This window comes from Oncorhynchus nerka, linkage group LG24 (assembly GCF_034236695.1).
Source record: "Oncorhynchus nerka isolate Pitt River linkage group LG24, Oner_Uvic_2.0, whole genome shotgun sequence".
In the NCBI taxonomy this organism is placed as follows: Eukaryota; Metazoa; Chordata; class Actinopteri; order Salmoniformes; family Salmonidae; genus Oncorhynchus; species Oncorhynchus nerka.
This window is the reverse complement of record NC_088419.1, coordinates 35,898,895-35,919,991: the sequence shown is the minus strand read 5'-3', so window position 1 is coordinate 35,919,991 and position 21,097 is coordinate 35,898,895. Positions and strand designations below refer to the sequence as shown.

Sequence of the window (21,097 nt, the reverse complement as noted above, 5' to 3'; positions counted from 1 at the left end):
ACACCCTTTGCTACGAAACTCGAAATTGAGCTCAAGTGCATCCTATTTCCATTGGTCACCCTTAAGATGTTTCTACAACTTGATTAGAGTCCACCTGCGGTAAATTCAATTGATTGGACATGATCTGGAAAGGCACACACCTGTCAAGAGAAGGTTCAACAGTTGACAGTGTATGTCAGAGCAAACCAACAATACTCTTTCTAGAGCTGGCCGCCGAGCCAAACTGAACAATCATGGGAGAAGAGACCTTGGTCTGGGAGGTGACCAAGAACCTGATGGTGAATCTGACAGAGCTCTAGAGATTCTCTGTGGAGATCAAAGAACTTTCCAGATGGACAACCATCTCTGTAGCACTCCACCAATCAGGCCTTTATGGTAGAGTGGCCATACAGAAACCACTCCTCAGAATAAGGCTGTAATGTAACAATGTGGAAAAAGTAAAGGTTTCTGAATACTTTCTGAAGGCACTGTATATATGTAGGTGTGTGTGTATGTGTGTGTGTGTATATATATATATATATGTGTGTGTGTGTGTGTGTGTGTGTGTGTCTGCGAGAGAGACAGGGCTGGAGAAAATGAGGTACTGTAGAGGCTGTAGTGTTGGGATAATTGATTTAAGGGTTGAGTGCCAGAGCCAGAGACGTGTGGCGGTGAGAAGCCGTAGTCTGCTCTCCAGCCCACCCTCCCTGCTCACCCTCCCTTGGTGGCGAGTCATGCAGGTTTGTCCATTTTGGGGAAACACCAGAAGGCATTTTAAAAGGGGAATTACACAAGCAGAGGATTATGCTGCTACCGCGTAATGGAACCTGACCTTGCTTCTGCTTCTTGCTCGCAAGCCAACAGGAAAAACAATACAGGACCTTGTTCATTTGCCACCAAACGGGAGAAAGTGGACTGCAGCGATTCCGTGAAGGTGGCTACACGGAATCATTTCCCGGCCCCGTCAGCAAAAGTTTGCGCACGCAGTTCGTAATCAGAAATCTCGTTGTTTACCTAGCAGTGGACATGATCACGTGCAACTTCAAGTCCAGCTCATGCAAGTTAACAAACACGTGATCAGATCGCAGATGTCATCTGAGGATTGAGTACCGAGAAAGATGGCAAGGAAGTTGTTGCTAATGTTTGGTACACTTAGAGTACTTGTTGAACATAGCTATAACTATTATTCTCTAGTGTTTTCATGTTTGTCACTTAAGTTTGTCAAGGTCTCGGCATCAGCGTTAGTGTGATAAACAAAACATTGCTCTATTGCAAACGCTCATTTCCTTTTTCCGTTGCAAAACGTTTTAAAATGTTGGGTGCTCTATTGAACAGAACCCAGTAGAGAGAATGGGTGAATGAGTGAGTGTACCAGGAGGCTGAAAAGATTTGGCAAGGGCCCTCCTCAAAAAGTTCTACAGCTGCACCATTGAGACTGGCTGCATCACCACTTGGTACGGCAACTGCAAGGCAACCGACTGCGACGCTCGACAGAGAGTGGTGAGTACGGCCCACTACATCACTGGGCCCGAGCTCCCTGCCATCATGGACTTCTATACCAGATGGTGTCAGAGCTCAGAGTCCCAAAACATTTTCAAAGACTCCAGTCACCCAAGACTGTCCTCTGCTACTTCATAGCAAGCCATACAAATGCAACAAGTCTGGAAACAAAATGACCCTGAACAACTTCTACCCCACAAGCCTTAAGATTGCTAAGCAATACTGCTAAATAGCTTATCAAATGGCTACCCAGACTAACTGCATTGAGCCTTTTTATGCACTGACTCTCTTTCACTGACTATATGCGCACACACTGGACTCTACCCACACACTCACACCTATTTACACTGACACCCCAACACACACACTACATACGCCCACACACACATGCGCACACATGCATACTGACGCCAAACACACGCTCACACACACACTTTCACACTCACCACATACGCTGCTGCGCCTGTCTATTATCTATCCTTTTGCCTAGCCACTTTACCCCTACCTACAGTGCCTTCAGAAATGATTCACACCATTTGACTTTCTCCACGTGTTACAGCCTGAATTTAAAATGGATTCCATTTTGATTTTGTTTCACTGATCTACACACAATAACCCATAATGTCAAAGTGGAATTATATATTTTTTTAACATGTTTATAAATTCATAAAAATTAAAAGCTGAAATGTCCTGAGTCAATAAGTATTCAACCCCTTTGTTATGGCAAGCCTCAATAAGTTTAGGACTAACAATTTGCATAACAAGTCACATAAGTTGCATGGACTCACTCTGTGGGCAATAGTGTTTAACAAGATTTTTAAATGACAAACTCATCTCTGTAGCCCACACATACAATTATCTGTAAGGTCTCTCAGTGGAGCAGTGCATCTCAAACACAGATTCAACCACAAAGACCAGGGAGGTTTTCCAATGCCTCGCAAAGAAGGGCACCTATTGGTAGATGGATAAAAATAAAGCATAAACATATATTGAATATCCTTTTTGAGCATGGTGAAGTTATTAATGACTTTCGATGGTGTATCAATACACCCAGTCACTACCAAAGATACAGTTGTCTTTCCTAACTCAGTTGCCGGTGAGGAAGGATACCTCACAGGGATTTCACCATGAGGCCAATGGTGACTTTAAAACAGTTACAGAGTTTAATGGCTGTGATAGGAGAACATTGAGGATGGATCAACAGCAGTGCAGTTACTCCACAATACTAACCTAATTAACAGAGTGCAAAAAATGTGGGGTAATTTTGACAACCCAGTACTGGGTCAATATTGGGCAAACACAGCATTGGGTTAATTCAACCCAGCAGGCTTGGGTTGTGCTTTTAACCCAACAAATGAGACTTTATTGCTGGGTTAAAACAACCCAGTGTGTTGGGTTGTGACAAACCCAGCACATTGGGTAGGGGGATTGACCCAGAGGTAATTCTAATTTCAATTTTGCAGGCATATTTTAGCCTTCTCTACCATCCCATACACTTAAGATACAATGTTGAATTTAAAATAATTAATTTCTATTGCCTGCATTTCAGAACATATCAAATGTATTTCTATAGCCCTTACATCAGCTGATATCTCAAAGTGCCGTAACAGAAACCCAGCATAAAACTCCAAACAGCAAGCAATGCAGGTGTAGAAGCACAGTGGCTAGGAAAAACTCCCTAGCATACATCATGTCAGACAATGTACAAGAATATATTTTTAAATAGCACATTGAAACAAAGCCCTATTGTCTAAATATGTATTAATTCACAAGATAGGATTGTTTATTATAATTGATTTTGATTATTTCATGAACCCCGAAAAGTTCAAACATCAGAATAAAGCCTCAGTTGAAATTGATGTGAACACTTCGATTGCAATCTCCGAAAAACAAAGCTTGCATGCGTGTGACACTCTCTGTTTTAGGTGGTAGTAACACAGATCTGTCTATCAGACGGTGCCAGAGCTAATCAATGGATATTCACATTCATTGACACACTACAGCTATCTTAGGTGACAGCACACACACACACACACCATGCTGTTTTGCCATACAATAATGGTCTACATTTGGGTCGAGTTAAAACCATTCTTACACAGCACAAGTGTAAAATAAACATTTGAAGGTCACTACTAAGGACCTGGACTAATGAGTCATTACTTAATAACTGTATTTCATTCATAAAGCACTTTTCACAATCCGCAATGTAACATTTGTATTTAAAATTAATTGTAATAGAATGAACGTGTACCAGAACGCACTTCAGTATTTGAACTAAAGGCAAACGAGACAAATATCATAAGCAATATCGTAAGCAAAAAGCAGGCACAAATGTATTAAAAAACAAAATAAAAGTCAATTCAACAGAGCTATAAATAGTGCCTTAAGTGCATATTAGCATCGGAACGAGACACTTCTGGCTCATCCAGCCATCGATCTAATCATTCACAGGAACACATCAGCCGGAGGGCTGTGCTTCCTCCTGTCACTTCTCACACTACATACAAGAGCAGAAAAGTGTACACTATTGTTCAGTGGAAAAAAGACATGCGCGCAGCCATCGTACTGTGAGCTATTCTGTTCCTGTGAGCTATTCTGTAGCCAATACACTGTGGTCTGTAGGAGGTCCCATGCTGGGGCACAGTGGGAAAGTTGTTATGAAGCACATAATAGGGCTTGAAGCACACATCCAGTGCCACAAGCAGTGTACCTTGCTCCAATGCCCGTCCACTAATGATCAAAAACACCTGTAAGCAGTCCCCAAGAGTCAACACAAATGGTTAGGGTCAGGACACCTCCGCCTGGTGCACGTACTCAACCATGTTGGTCCTATCCTGTTGGTGAAATCATTTGATTTTACAATATGAGGACTTGTGCAAATCATGGAGGCACACTGACAATGCCATCACACATTGTATTTTGTGTATATATATATTGCAATTTACGTCAATCAACACCCAATCCCTGTTTTAAAGCCTACACCTTCCATTCATTTTGGGCTGGAGCTCATAGGTTCATTTACACAACACGAACCATGTTTCCATCCAACCATTTCATGCAGATGAATTACCTGATGCATGAAAAAAGTCAGAGCTGGTGGAAACATGAAATGCTGGTGCAATTTTATAAATGCCTACAGACAATTTGTTTGTTTGACATGGTGGGATCTTTTTGTGTAGTTAAAATGAATTATGCGAGAAATGGCAGTGGAAGCAGTTTATTAGCTACAGATGAAATAAGTTATGAACTTCGCAGGATCGTAAAAGTGCAAGGTGATGAGCTTGATGCACCTTTCCAATAAATATTGAGAGTCTAATTTTGGTGACATGATGATCGATGCTTGGTGGCCGTTTGACAATGTAAATCTCTTTCTTATCCGTAATAATCTCATGATGTAGATAGCCTACCACAACTGTATGTGCGAGCTGTTGACTAGAGCTCATGTGTCAAGACCAGAGTGGGCACATTCGCTATATAATGCAACAGTTTGTGACAAAACCACCAGTAGAGTTGAAAATGATGGAAATTCGATACATGGGAATTTAACGGCAACATACATTTTTATGTACACTACATCATCAAGCACAGCCTTTTCTCCGCAAAAGTCAGTTTGCTGGAAACATCTCCAGTGGGAAAATGCACAACAGATTTTGGAATGCTGTTCCTTTCATTCAAGGTTTACAAAATGCCATGCTCTAATTATCCCAAAAATTTCCCTATGTGAATTACTTCCAGCCGATCTTGAAGACTGGTGTTGGGATGACCACTGGCAGAAGTCTTAAAGCAATGTCACTGTTGTGGAAATTCTAGAGGGACACTTGAAGTGTCCATCTGCACACACTGTATATAGACTTTATTTTTTTCTATTGTGTTATTGACTGTACGCTTGTTTATTCCATGTGTAACTCTGTGTTGTTTGTCGCACTGATTTGCTTTATCTTGGCCAGGTTGCAGTTGCAGTAAATGAGAACTTGTTCTCAACTAGCTTACCTGGTTAAATAAAGGTGAAAAAAAGAAGTAAATCTTAAATTAATCATTGTTTATTATCAGCACACTGGAGTGGTTCCAACCAACTCAATGCACCAAGTACACATGTCGATCAGGAGCTCTATCGGGGCAGTCCCGTTAGATCTTTTATATACAGACAAGTTACATTAGCATGATTTAGCTTATTCATCATTCATAATGAATTAATAATTAACATTTGCTTCATTCATGTGACTGACCAATACTGGGTCATGCATGTGACAGACCAATACCTCATGATGCTTCTTCTCTCTAATCTGAGACCTTGAAACTGAGATCTTTCATTATCAAAACAAGGGTCAGGGCGTAATACCAAATTGCAGATATTGATAGTGAGGATTCGTTCCATTAGTTACTTGCATGAACACAGAAATTGGTTAATAGAAAAGCACCAACATAATATGTTCCATCACATTTCGTCCTCTTATCACTCAATCTGTGATAATTATCATTGTCACGCTGGTATAAAGGATTTGGAGACACCCAAAACAAACATGCATACAGAAACACAGCCTTCACAGCCTTCGCCTAAGACTAGCTTACTGCTACTTCCTATACATATAATAACTCTAACATTATAGATAAACTCAGGTTACAGAACTTTCACATGCACACAACTCTCACATCCACATTCACTTAGTACTATTCCCAAACACACTCGGTAATCTCCCTTATTACCCCATGAGCATCTTCAACGATTCTCCTTTTGTTACTTCCTATGCACAATATATATCTTTATATACACCTCGTGCTATGATCAGTGGCTGCAGACCATGTAAACACTTCTCTTATGAATGCCCACAGACAGCTGTCAGCGGGGCATTCCATTCCGTTACATGTCCTCATTGGTCAGACGGGAAATTTCCCTCACGCTTCATAACATTTTCCATCACATCACCTTGTGTATCTGAAGAGAAGAATGTTTAGTGAATAACTTATAGTTAATAAATAAATTAGCATCTGAGGCACCACCAACAGGGTAATTTCAAACTATACCTGCACTTCGAAGAGAAGATCTTGAGCCTGCTTCTCTCTGGGCTGGCGAAGCGAAGTTTTTTTTTTGTCCTTGTAGACCGCGATCCAGCTATTAGTCAGTTTCCTGGTGCAGTCCGGCTTTAAATTGTAGAAGTCCTGAGCAATCTGTAGTGACAGATAATTACTTTTTTTGTAATATGTTATTTATCTTTTTCTTTTGACAAACAAAAACATACATTGACAAAAACAATACACAACTTAACATTTACATACAGTACATATCCACAAAAATGTATGACATCACACTTGCTCAGATCCACATGTTCACACAGTAGCCACACCCAATGCTGTTTCTAATTTTAAAATCCAAACAATCAGAGGTCTCAACCCTAAGAGGAAAAAACAGCATTTGAGAGAACCAATAGCATAATATTTTAGCAAATATTGTATTAACAAACGTGGATACTCTCAGACTATCTCGACTGGCTTGGCCCCATTCGGGCTGGTCCACTGAACTCCTGATTGCGGACTCCTTCAGGTACTCCGCAACCTTGTTTGCCGGCCAGATGTTGTTGTGCCACTTGGTCACGTGGGCTGCCGTCTCACATTTGACTGTTGTGAGCACGAAGTATTCAATTAATTATACATTTATTTCAAAAATGTGTTTTCAAAATACCCAAATCTTTCAACATATACCTGGCAAGACCCCTCTACTGCTCAAGCTCAGTGTGTCGCTTGGTGTGTCCACAGTCCTATGTATTCATGTGTGTGTCCCGTGGACCTCTCCTCGTGTATAAAAAAGGTGCTGTTTATAGAATACTCACTGCTTGTAAGGCATTTATGTTCTTTAACTTCAGGCCATAGTCAAGCCATCCAAAAGTAAGAGGGTTTCCTGGTCCATCTCTTCCGCTGAAAAAAAGAGGGTAAAAGGGAAAGGGGATACCAAATCAGTTGCACAACTGAATGCATTAACCTGTTAAGGTATAGGGGGCAGCATTTTCACTTTTGGATAAATAGCGTGCCCAATTTCAACTTCCTGCTACTCATGCCAGGAATATAAGATATGCATATTATTAGTAGATGTGGATAGAAAACACTGAAGTTTCTAAAACTATTTGAATCATGTCTGTGAGTACAACAGAACTTATGTTGCAGGCAAAACCCCGAGGACTAACTGTTCTTTTTTGCCTCTGACTGTTCCCTGTGTTGTCATTGCCATGGGATATTTATTGGGAACCTGTTGTCAGTTCCTACCGCTTCCACTGGATGTCACCAGTCTTTGGAATTTGGTTGAGGTTATTCATTTGTGCAATGAAGAAGAAACACATCCAGGAACAACGTTACACTATTGAGAGTTGCGCAAGACGTAAAAAGGAGCATGGTTTGTTTACTTCCTGTATTGAAAACAGATTGCGCCGTGGGTAAGGTGTATGTAAACTTCCGACTTCAACTGTAATTGAGGTATTTCATTTTTAATAAATTTGCTAACATTGCTAAACATGTTTTCACTTGGGATATTGAGTGTAGATGAGTGAGAAATATATTTAATCAATTTCGAATTCAGGCTGTAACGCAAATAAAATGTGGAATACATAAAGGGGTGTGAATACCTTTTGAAGGCACTGTACTTGAGCTGTGTGTGTGTGTGTGTGTGTTACCCAGCCATGTGGTGGGGAGGTTGAGGGAAGGTTGGAATGTGACAGAGGCACAGCTTGGACTGGTACGTCAACTGCCACATGCCAACATTTGGAAGCACTGCGTTATTGACATGGTATCTGGGTGTCACGGCAACATACTCAATGTGAGGCCTGACCCTGACCAGCAACTTTTTGTCACCTTTTATTTGAGGGTATTTTCATTTTTGCCCAATAAGAACTGAATGGTGAATCATGTATTATCATTTTAGAGTCACCTTTATTGTAAATAAGAATAGAAAATGTTTCACGATACTTCTACATTAATGTGGATGCGACCATGGTTATCGATAATCAATCATGAATGATGATTAGTGAGAAAGTTAGAGGGTCAAAGATCATACCCCCCAGAAAATAACCTCTTAACCTCTCCGGTTATTGGTTTCATTTTTTGCGGGGGTATGATTCTGTAACTTTCTCACTAATCATTCATCATAATATATGTAGAGCTGAACATAAAAATGTTAGCTTAGCTGTCCAAATAAATACGGAGGAGTGTATGTCATTCGTCATGCCTGCCAATGCTGTCTGTCTGGTGACACAATGAGTAATTATCTACAAAAAAAATCTACAAATAATGAGTCACTGCTTCGTGATCGGTTACTTGCAGGTTTAATCATTTATATTTTCCAGTTGAATATTATGAAAGGTGCGCCAGTATAAAACATAAAATGCATGCATTACTATAATTGTTTCCGAATCTCCCGTAAATTGGATTCTGAAACCGAACATGGCATGTGTGTTTCCTAGGGGGGACATCTTTGGATCCCATAAATTTGGCAGAGAGGGCAGACCATATGCACAAAACATCCATGATATACACACATATTGTAGCCTATTCAGGTATGTTGATGTACTAATGCATATGAGTCCAAGCTTGACAAATGGAGTTGTTGTGCATGTGAGAAAGAGAGATGTGGGAGTGAGGAGAGCACTACCTAGGATCACAGGCCTAATGCCCAGACAGTTGTGGCCTATAGGATCTAGTATGCGGCAGGAGATTGTTGGATAACGACCTTATTGACCTATCAGTTGGTTGGTTTATGACTCAGAAACTTAGGATGCCCTAATGTCCACATGGTTAGCACTAGCAGGCAGAGACTTTATCTGGTAAACCCTCCAACATTTCCTCTGCTTGGACTTCGTGGATTACTCCTGGAGCTGATTATGTGTGTGTGTGTGCATAGAGAAGATTGATGAACAAAAGTGTTGCCATTTATTGCATAAGTAGACGCCACTAGTCAGGTGTCCAAACAGAGAATCCAGTGGTTTATTTATAGATGTGTAGTTTAGTCTCTTTAGATGATTTTGTGGTTCTCTCTCTCTCTTTCTCCCTCTCTCTATCTCTGGCCTATCAGTTAGACTTCCCAAAGAAACAATCCCAAGCAAATGTGAGAAAGGAGGAGTGACTTTTTTTTAGTTATTCTACTGTTGTCCTTTTCAGAATGTCCTTTGAACATAGGATGTATTTACTTGGTTTAAGTAGAATGTAGCTTGCTTGTTTATGCCAGACATTGTAGTGCAGGTGTACGCCGACTGACATTTTGGATAAATATGTCAATATAATGCTCATTTTGTAGACTTACTTAAACAAAACAAAAATTACAAGTCCGTTATAAAGAAATTCTTATTTGCAATGACAGCCTACCGGGAAAGCCAGTTCCACTGCATTTTCTTGTTCAGGGGCAGAACTAAAGGGGATTCAATCCAGCAACCTTTCGTTTTCTGGCCCAACGCTCGAACCACTAGGCTACCTACCACCCCATACTAATCGGCTGTTAAAAGGTCATAAAAACCTCCTGCGTTATTTTTACATTTTTTGCTGTGTCAGACGGCTCAGCTCCAGTGATGTAACGCAACTGTGACAGCATGAACTGCTACTATTGTTGGCATGTAAAGTAATATGATAGTTAACATATTATTTAAGGGAACCATACAATTTTAACCTTGCATGTGTTCTATATGTCACTAAGACTGTGTCTCTTTTAGCCAACTACTTTGTGGTTTGTTATGACAAAACAACACAAAGGTCTTCCAACTGAAATGGATTTGCATGAGTATAACTTTGTGCTCTAGGACCCTGTACACACAAGTTGTGCAACTGATGTGAAACACATTTGACCCAAGAGTTGTGTCTTGTGACACAAAGGGTTTTTCTGTACAATAAATGTTACACAGGATTTGTGGAGACACTGCACAATGGTTACTGGGCACACCTGGGATAACTATAGTTTTAGCTAACAAAACAACCCCCCCCAGAAAACTGGTGTGTGCATATGTATCCCCCCCCCATTTGCTATGAAGCCCCTAAATAAGATCTGGTGCAACCAATTACCTTCAGAAGTCATGTAATTAGTCATGTAATTAGATTGCACACGTGGGTGGACTTTATTTAAGTGTCACATGATCTCATTACATATACACCTGTTCTGAAAGGCCCCAGAGTCTGCAACATCACTAAGCAAGGGGCACCACCAAGCAAGCGGCACCATGAAGACCAAGGAGCTCTCCAAACAGGTCAGGAACAAAGTTGTGGAGAAGTACAGATCAGGTTTGGGTTATGAAAATATATCAAACTTTGAACATTCTCAGAGCACCATCAAATGCATTATTAAAAAATTGAAAGAATATGGCACCACAACAAACCTGCCAAGAGAGGGATGCCCACCAAAACTCACAGACCAGGCAAGGAGGGCATTAATCAGAGAGGCAACAAAGAGACACCCCTGAAGGAGCTGCAAAGCTCCACAGCGGAAATAGGAGTATCTGTCCATAGGACCACGTTAAGCCGTACACTCCACAAAGCTGGGCTTAACGGAAGAGTGGCCAGAAAAAAGCTATTGCTTAAAGAAAAGAATAAGCAAACACGTTTGGTGTTTGCCAAAATGCACGTGAGAGACTCCCCAAACTTATGGATGAAGGTACTCTGGTCAGATGAGACTAACATTAGCTTTTTCGCCATCAAGAAAAACGCTATGTCTGGCCCAAACCAACACTTCTCATCACCCCAAGAACACCATCCCCGCAGCATCATGCTGTGGGGATGTTTTTCATCGGCAGGGACTGGGAAACTGGTCAGAATTGAAGGAATGATGGATGGCGCTAAATACATGGAAATTCTTGAGGGAAACCTGTTGGTCTTCCAGAGATTTGAGACTGGGACGCAGGTTCACCATCCAGCAGGACAATGACCCTAGGCATACTGCTAAAGCAACACTTGGGTGGTTTAAGGGGGAACATTTAAATGTCTTGGAATGGCCTAGTCAATGCCCAGACCTCAATCCAATTGAGAATCTGTGGTATGACGTAAAGATTGTTGTACACCAGTGGAACCCATCCAACTTGAAGGAGCTGGAACAGTTTTTCCTTGAATGGGCAAAAATCCCATTAGCTAGATGTGCCAAGCTTATAGAGACATACCTCAAGAGACTTGTAGCTGTAATTGCTGCAAAAGGTGGCTCTACAATGTATTGATTTGGGGGGGGGGGGTGAATAGTTATGCACGCCCAACGTTTCAGAATTTGTCTTATTTCTTGTTTGTTTCAACAATCAAAAATATTTTGCCTCTTCAAAGTGGTAGGCATGTTATGTAAATCAAATGATACAAATCCACCAAAAATCTAATTTAATTCCAGGTTGTAAGGCAACAAACTAAGGAAAATGCCAAGGGGGGTGAAAACTTTCGCAAGCCACTGTATCTGGAACTGCATGTTGAACATAGAAATATAATTAATAGAACACAAATATCTGACAGTCATATTTGATCTACACAACACATTTATATCTGAACATTCTGTAAATTTGCATTCTCCTGAATGTCCATTGCCTCAGGTGTACATAAGCAAGCAAGTAAGAAAATAAAATACAATGCTCAAAAAAATAAAGGGAACACTAAAATAGCACATCCTAGATCTGAATGAATGAAATATTCTTATTAAATACTTTTTTCTTTACATAGTTGAATGTGCTGACAACAAAATCACACAAAAATTATCAATGGAAATCAAATTTATCAACCCATGGAGGTCTGGATTTGGAGTCACACTCAAAATTAAAGTGGAAAACTACACTACAGGCTGATCCAACTTTGATGTAATGTCCTTAAAACAAGTCAAAATGAGGCTCAGTAGTGTGTGTGGCCTCCACGTGCCTGTATGACCTCCCTACAATGCCTGGGCATGCTCCTGATGAGATGGCGGATGGTCTCCTGAGGGATCTCCTCCCAGACCTGGACTAAAGCATCCGCCAACTCCTGGACAGTCTGTGGTGCAACGTGGCGTTGGTGGATGGAGCAAGACATGATGTCCCAGATGTGCTCAATTGGATTCAGGTCTGGGGAACGGGCGGGCCAGTCCATAGCATCAATGCCTTCCTCTTGCAGGAACTGCTGACACACTCCAGCCACATGAGGTCTAGCATGGTCTTGCATTAGGAGGAACCCAGGGCCAACCGCACCAGCATATGGTCTCGCAAGGGGTCTGAGGATCTCATCTCGGTACCTAATGGCAGTCAGGCTACCTCTGGCGAGCACATGGAGGGCTGTGCGGCCACCCAAAGAAATGCCACCCCACACCATGACTGATCCACCGCCAAACCGGTCATGCTGGAGGATGTTTCAGGCAGCAGAACGTTCTCCACAGTGTCTCCAGACTCTGTCACAGGTGCTCAGTGTGAAACTGCTTTCATCTGTGAAGAGCACAGGGCGCCAGTGGCGAATTTGCCAATCTTGGTGTTCTCTGGCTGACAGACACAGCAAACCTTCTTGCCACAGCTCGCATTGATGTCCCATCCTGGATGAGCTGCACTACCTGAGCCACTTGTGTGGGTTGTAGACGCCGTCTCATGCTACCACTCGAGTGAAAGCACCGCCAGCATTCAAAAGTGACCAAAACATCAGCCAGGAAGCATAGGAACTGAGAAGTGGTCTGTGGTCCCCACCTGCAGAACCACTCCTTTATTGGGGGTGTCTTGCTAATTGCCTATAATTTCCACCTATTCCATTTGCACAACAGCATGTGAAAATGATTGTCAATCAGTGTTGCTTCCTAAGTGAACAGTTTGATTTCACAGAAGTGTGATTGACTTGGAGTTACATTGTGTTGTTTAAGTGTTCCCTTTATTTTTTTGAGCAGTGTATATACAGTCCCAGTCAAAAGTTTGAACACACCTACTCATTCAAGGGTTTTTCTTCATTTTTATTGTTTTCTACATTGAAGAATAATAGAGAAGACTATTACGTGTGGAGGTGCTTTGCTGGTGACACTGTCTGGGATTTATTTAGAATTTAAGGCACACTTAACCAGCATGGCTACCACAGTATTCTACAGCGATACGCCATCCCGTCTGGTTTGCGCTTAGTGGGACTATCATATGTTTTCAAACAGGATAATGACCAAAAACACTCCTCCAGGATGTGTAGGGGCTATTTGACCAAGGAGAGTGATGGAGTGCTGAATCAGATGGCATCCACAAACACCTGACAACCCAGTTGAGATGGTTTGAGATGAGTTGGACTGCAGAGTGAAGGAAAAGCAGCCATCAAGTGCTCAGCATATGTGGGAACTCCTTCAAGATGGTTGGAAAAGCATTCCTCATGAAGCTGGTTGAGAGAATGCCATGAGTGTGCAAAGCTGTCCTCATGGCAAAGGGTGGCTACTTTGAAGAATCTCAAATACAAAATATATTCTGATTTGTTTAAAATTTTACTTCTAAATGACTCTATCAACATGCCACTGAAAAGGTTGAAAGCTGCAATTAATGTTATGATATCCATTGCAAACAGCTAGCTGGATGCTCAGCAAAAACAACTTTGAAAGTGTTCTTGTTTCAATCACTATACCCCTCAAACTCAACTCTGGACTGCATTTTCTTAATTGTTCCCCTCTAATCAGGGATGTGGCACCAGGTGGGTGCAATTATCAGGTAGAACAGAAAACCAGCAGGCTCCTCACCTTATAGGGTAGGAGTTGAATACCCCTGCACAATACCATCTTTAAAAGGATAGTTTATCAGAATACAAACTAACATGATTTTCTACCTTTCTTCCTATTTTATGTATGGCTTTATTTAAGACGCCATTTTTGGATATTGTTTCCTTTGAAACTTAATAGCCATATTTTGTTACTGTCAGTATTCTCAGTAACATAACATTAAACTGTTAATTGTGTCTGTGTCATTAGTCATTAGTTTTGGAGCAACATTTTATTAGTGTTGTTACATAATACTTTGGTAATTGCATTTTTAAATGCATAGCAATGAGCTGAGTTTTTGTAACTACTGTACACAAGGAATAGTCACTGTTACTTATTCCACTTATGTAATAACTTGATTATTATGCAATTATAAAGCAATGTAACAATGTTGCAATGTAACCAAGTTAATACACATGTATAAGAACTTGATGTAAAGTGTTAGTTTTACCTTATGCCACTCATTCTGAAAATATATTTGTTAGTCATTTTGAAGCTGCGCAAGTGGTCTACTCGAATGATGAGATGATTCCATGTCCCTCGTGTATTTTATTATAAGATTAATATCTGAAAGCCCTCCAAACCGTTGTTAGACTAATTCAACGAACTGTTGTAGTTTTTGGTTCTTAATCAAATATTTGGCAGCCATCAAATACATATTTTTTGTTTTCAAATAACTAGCATATGTTCAAATACCTTCAAATATAATTGGGTTTTCTGAGAGGTATTCAAAACACTTAAATAATATTTGATTCTGAGACCTGTATTTGAATAAAGAAAATGGTTACCTTTTAGTTGAAACTCTATAAAAACTATATTCGACTACCATGAGTATTTGAAAAGTTGGTATTTTCAAATAAACTAAAAAATACAAAAATGTTCTGCCCAGGTCTGGTATGGGGCCTAGTTGACTCACTGTATGTGATTTGAAGTTACACTATGGCAATACACAAATGTATGGTGTGCCACATGACATTTATATCAGCGCCAATTTTGGACATTTAGGTGCTACCCAGATATTCCTATTTTATGTATGGCTAGGTGGTGAGAGACTGAGATTAGATTTTTGTTGACCATGTTCAAGAATGTTGATTCCAATCCAACAAGAACATTAGGCTATTTCAAGGTTGACTCATGTTGAAACTGAATGATACATAGCCTACTCTCAAAGGTATCCCACAAGGTTGCCACACAGACACACACTGACGCATTGTTTCACACTAAGGAACTGCAACAACGTGCAGAACGCAGCAGACTTTCCTGTGCAAAAATACCATCAACTCTGATCCACTGACTTGTCAAATGTGCCACCTTTTTAAACCTCAAGCCTACACTAGTGGAAAACGTCAATTAACCTGTCTATATGATTCAGTTCTTTGGCTAGGTTTGGGACGCGACATTTAATCAAGCTGCACTGGAGCACCCTCCTTCAGCCGCTGCTGTGCTCTGCCTGCTGTAGTGGTAATCAAGCGATCTCCCTGCCTATCCCCGTGTGGAAACGTCTGTTGAAGCATGTTCATGTCTGGACAGACCTCTGCAGGGAGGTACAAGGGCAAACTGTGTGCAGATGGTGTCTGGTTCACTGTTTACACCGCTTTGAGAGCGGGAGAGAGGTGACCAGACCCCCTCTGCCCGCCAACTGTGCGCTGGCTCCCAGTTCTCTGAGTGCTCTAAAGCCTTTTGGAATACTGACTGTCCAAACAGCATGTTACATGTGACCAAATCGGATTTGTGTGTGTTGAGACAGCAGTCATTTTCTGGCATGGCTATGCTAGTTGTCATAGTAACAACAAGTGTGTGCGCAGTGGTGTAGGCTGATTGGTGGTGGTGCTCCTGTTTCTTATCACTCAGAAGTTATGTAAGGTGACCACAATGCCTGCCATGGACCTTTCCCAGTTAATTTGAATGTTCAAAATCATAGTGTAAGAACACTTTTAAAGCCTTAAGAGATAAGATTATCCAACTTTTAAAATGTGTCCTTTTTGGCTAGCCAAGGCAGTCAACTAGCTAGCTAGGTAGCTGTTTAGCTTTCTAGAGCATTCACTAATTTGTTTGTAAACAATTATCAAGCTAATTACTTTCCACATGTTCTTGACAAACTGTCAACAGTGTAGCTAGCAAGCAACAATATATGCTAAATAACAGTCTATAAACCACTTGAGGGCAAATAAATCAGATTTGACTGTTCAGACACAAGTTGCATGGCCAGGAATCAGATTTGTATTTGACTTCAAACCACCACATGCTTGAAATATCCAAACCCATGTGCTTTTTGGCTGTTCAGACTACAGGAAAAATAACAGATTCGAATCAGATATGCAAACAGATAGGATTTGACTTCAAACTGCTAATGTGAATAAGGCTTTTAGTACCTTTGCCATCATACTTCTGGGTGGGTGCTTTCAAGGCAACTGGGAACTCGACGAGTTTCCGATTTGTAATTCCGAATTGGGTGACGGTTCCAAAAAATGCTCCCCGTCGTAGCTTGTTTTCCCCCCCAGAGTTCCCAGTTCTCTTGAACACACTGAAGTCGGAAGTCGTAAATTTCCGAGTTCATGGTTCCCAGTTGTTTTGATCGTGGCATTATACCACGCACACAGCCAGACTTGATTGTGTTGTATCACTAAGGGGTTGTGACGTTAACTACAGAAAGGGACCGAGCGGGATGGCGGGTAGAGCCATTCAATTATTGATTGATTCACAGATCTCGTGAGTCTGTAATTTAAAAGATGCATCAGACAAGGAAGGGAAAATGTGGGCGATTAGGCAACAGAGCGGGTTAAAGTGCACTATAAGAAAGGGGAAAATATTCTTGTTTACTTGGTTGGCAGCTCTATTTTTCGATTCCTCTAAGCTTTTTAGTCATCATTGCCGAATGAGTCAAGCGATTGATAGGCTACCTACTGTATTTTCTGAAGTAGCATAGGCCTATTTAAGGCTATGTTTACACAGGCAGCCTAATTCTGATGTTTTTTTTCTTCACTAATCGGTATTTTGACCTGAAATAGATCTGATGTGAAAAGAGCTGATGTGATTGGTCAAAATACCAATTAGTGGAAAAATGATCCGAATTGGGCTGTCTGTGAAAACACAGTGTATTATTGTTACGTTGCATGTCGCTCAAGTTGCCTAAAGACACTTGTGCGCAGCTGTCATGTTCAAGTAATTGCACCTGTGATCTCGTGAGCAGTGGAGCCTACGCAACGCTTTTGCCACATGACATGGTTTCATAAATAAAATGAGCAAAATATAATGCACGATGAAATGTTTTTCCACACTGAATTCCACATATTGCTTTCTTTGCTTATATTTGTAATGACATGCAGCATCTGACCTTGGGAAGACTCTCCATAGATTGTATAAGGCTCCCTGCCTTACAGAGATTTCAGAGGGGGTGTGGTGTCACGTGGCAAAGGACCGATACCTGTGCTAATATAAACAAATCACGCTGCTAGTGGAGAGTCACTACCATGGAAGTTAACGGTCCTTTTTAAAAGATGTTTTACCTCGTCCCTCTTTTTACCGGTATGCCTACTGGGGGAAGGGATGTCAAACTGTACATCTCATATGATGTCCCTTTGAAGAGTTGGGCCAAAGCAGCGGTGCCAAGGAGGAGTCCGAAATTGGTTTCGTAAATCAGTCATGAGCGCCATCTAATGTTAATAGGCGGTGGATTGCATTAGGCGTTCGTTGTCTCAGGCGTATATTGTCATTTCATGGGTCCATATGCGTCAGAAGATCAAAATGCATCGGTGCGTTCTGTGTTATACTGTGCATAGTATTTCTGTGTGAATGGTAATGCATTTTTGTTTCAGTTTCTTTTCCAATTATCTGTGGTAAGCATTTTTTTCAAGCCACATGCAAATGCACCAGTACATCAAAACAAATCCATACTGTCTATCTGATCTAAATGTAGCCTACTGTGTATTTTGGACAATCTATGATTATATAACTTTATGCTCTAGTATCCTTGCTGCCTGCCACATTGTTGTACATTATGTAAGAGATAGGAAGAGAAGGCACATGCAGGTGTACATCTGACCTCTGGTGGACTTAACACCATTCCTAATACAGACACTAGCGGCTCCCATGGAGGGCCAGTCTGTTTCTTTCTGCTGCGGCCAGATGCTGATAGGAGTGACCACGGTCTTGGGCAGTACAGGGGTCAGTACTGGGGTCAATAGAGTCAGCGGTCAGCCTGTAATCCGGGTTTCCTCCCACAAATGTGATTTTATATATATATATACAGTACCATTTGGACACCTATTCATTCAAGAGTGTTTCTTTATATTCACTATTTTCTACATTGTAGAATAATAGCGAAGACCTTTCCCTTACATCAAAACTATGAAATAACACATGGAATCATGGAGTAACCAAAAAAAGTGTTTAAACAAATCAAAATATATTTTATATTTGAGATTCTTTATAGTAGTCACCCTTTGCCTTGATGACAGCTTTGCACACACTTGGCATTCTCTCAACCAGCTTCACCTGAAATGCTTTTCCAACAGTCTTGAAGGAGTTCCCACATATGCTGAGCACTTGTTGGCTGCTTTTCCTTCACACTGCGGTCCAAATCATCCCAGATCATCTCAATTGGGTTGAGGTCGAGTGATTGTGGAGGCCAGGTCATCCAATGCAGCACTCCGTCAAGTAGCCCATTCACAGCCTTGAGGTGTGTTGGGTCATTGTCCTGTTGAAAAACAGATGATAGTCCAAGTAAGCGCAAACCAGATGGGATGGAAAATCGCTTCAGAATGCTGTGCTAGCCATGCTGGTTAAGTTTTCCTTGAACTCTGTGAAGCATTTTTTTGGGGCTGCAATCTTAGGTGCAGTTAACTACCATGAACTTATCCTCTGCAGCAGCGGTATCTCTTGAGTCTTCCTTTTCCTGTGATGGTCCAGTTTCATCATAACGCTTGATGGTTTTTGGGACTGCACTTGAAGAAACGTTCAAAGTTCTTGAAATGTTCTGCATTGAATTACCTTCATGTCTTAATGATGAACTGTCATTTGTCTGTATTGATTTGAGCTGTCCTTGCCATAATATGGACTTTCACCAAATAGCCCTATCATCTGTATACCACCCCTACCTTGTCGCAACATAACTGATTGGCTCAAAGGCATTAAGAAGGAAAGAAATTCCACAAATGAACTTTTAACAAGGCACACCAGTTAATTGAAATGCATTCCAGATGACTACCTCATGAAGCTGGTTGAGAGAATGCCAAGAGTGTGCAAAGCTGTCATCAAGGCAAAGGGTGTCTACTTTGAAGGTTCTCAAATATAAAATATATTTGATTTATTTAACAATTCACTATTATTCTACAATGTAGACAATAGTCAAAGGAAATAAACTCTGGAATGAGTATCCAAACTGTGAGTGTCCAAACTTGACTGGTACTCTGAATATATATATAACATTTTATTTGTGTGTCAATTTCGACCAGCCCACCCAACAAATAATGGTCCGGCCCTCTGGCATTTGCCAGAATTGCCAGATGGCCAATCCGCCCCCTATTGGACAAGTTCAGGTAGTTCATCCCGGCTTTATAGGTTTCCAAACGTTTACTCCCTACTGAACACAAGACCCGGTTCATGCTTTTTAAGTATTACCTCACTGTCTTTTTTTAGGGGTTGAGGAGGATCCTTTGGTGACGTATTGCAAATGAAGTAATGTTGACTTGAACATTTAAAAGTCTTACCAAGCTCTTTGTCAGTGCCGCCACCACACAAGGTGAACTCATCCTTGGTTGTGGACAAGGGGGAATCTGGGACATCAGTCACATTACTGACACACCGTGATGATGTTGTTTTCTCTTCTCAGCTATCAAGGAGTTCCCTGAAGACATGTTTTCCAACTACGAGCGCAAGAGTGGGGCCGTCCTGCTGCACATCGTGGCGGTAAGAGAGCGCTTTGAATGCTTCTATTACTAGGTACAACTCTTTTATCACTAGCCCAGTCAAAATCAACCTCTTGTTGCCACACCTAGTTAGTGGACACTTATTGATTGCTCCTAATACTGTAGGTATGAAAGGTGTAAGCAATATAAGAATGACTCCACCTAGACCTTACTCTTAGAATGATGTTGTCATGACGTTGGCCTGGGGGGTATGACAGTCATAAATACCTCCCCCCCCTTTTCCTCTCTCCAACCTACTGAGGTTACATTTGCAAAACCCTTTGTTAACATAGAGATTCTGGGAACATCAGTAGGTGGGGGGAAATTAACTATATGCTGGTAATCCGAACAATTGAACATATGCGGTAGTAATTAAATGAATATGATGTCCGGTTGTCATCTGAGACATTCTCATCAATGATAAGATGACAAACTCTACAGTGGAAAGTCTACACATCAGAGTTATCGGATTCACATGGAATTGTTGTTCAATTGAAATGTTTGAAGATGAAATTATTCGTGATGGGATGAAATGTGATCTTAGCTTCTAAAATGTGAGATTTGGGTTTTCATAAGATATGGCTCTGCTCAATCAGCCCTGTGAACTTTTCGAACACGCCCTCCTCTGCCTTCCTATATAAGCCCTTGACGACAATATTACTATCGGTTCCAAAGATGTGAGGACGACGGTCCTATGTCAGAATAGTTCAGATAATAACTACAGAACGAAGCCAACATCAGCGTGAGCTTTGGTTGCGAATGGTATGAACTTTGAACTCTTATTCACTACAGAAGTGATACCTCCTAGCCGTTGAGTTAGCAACAGCAGATGCAACGAGGGTTAGGAAGGAACAGACAGAGTATCCCGTCTATCACCCAACGACGTTACTACAACGTATCCAATTGACAACCAGAGACATTCTTCAAAGGACTCGGTTTGGCAACACGGCCTTCCATCTACCACCAACCTACCGAAGCGCAGCTCAGAGTAAATATTTATTGCATTTTCCTTTTCCAAATGGGCGGTAATTTAGAATGCATAAGATAC

The 21,097-nt window shown here is 41.1% G+C and overlaps 1 protein-coding gene across 1 annotated transcript in view; it reads left to right on the top strand.

Moving 5' to 3' along the window:
- The window catches only part of LOC115107909 (sodium/potassium/calcium exchanger 4-like), a 70,085-nt gene that overhangs the window by 18,303 nt on the left and 30,685 nt on the right, over positions 1-21,097 (top strand). The window contains exon 3 of the mRNA XM_029631670.2: positions 19,974-20,050. Coding sequence (XP_029487530.1) covers positions 19,974-20,050 — 77 coding nt within the window. The remainder of the gene's footprint in view (positions 1-19,973; positions 20,051-21,097) is intronic.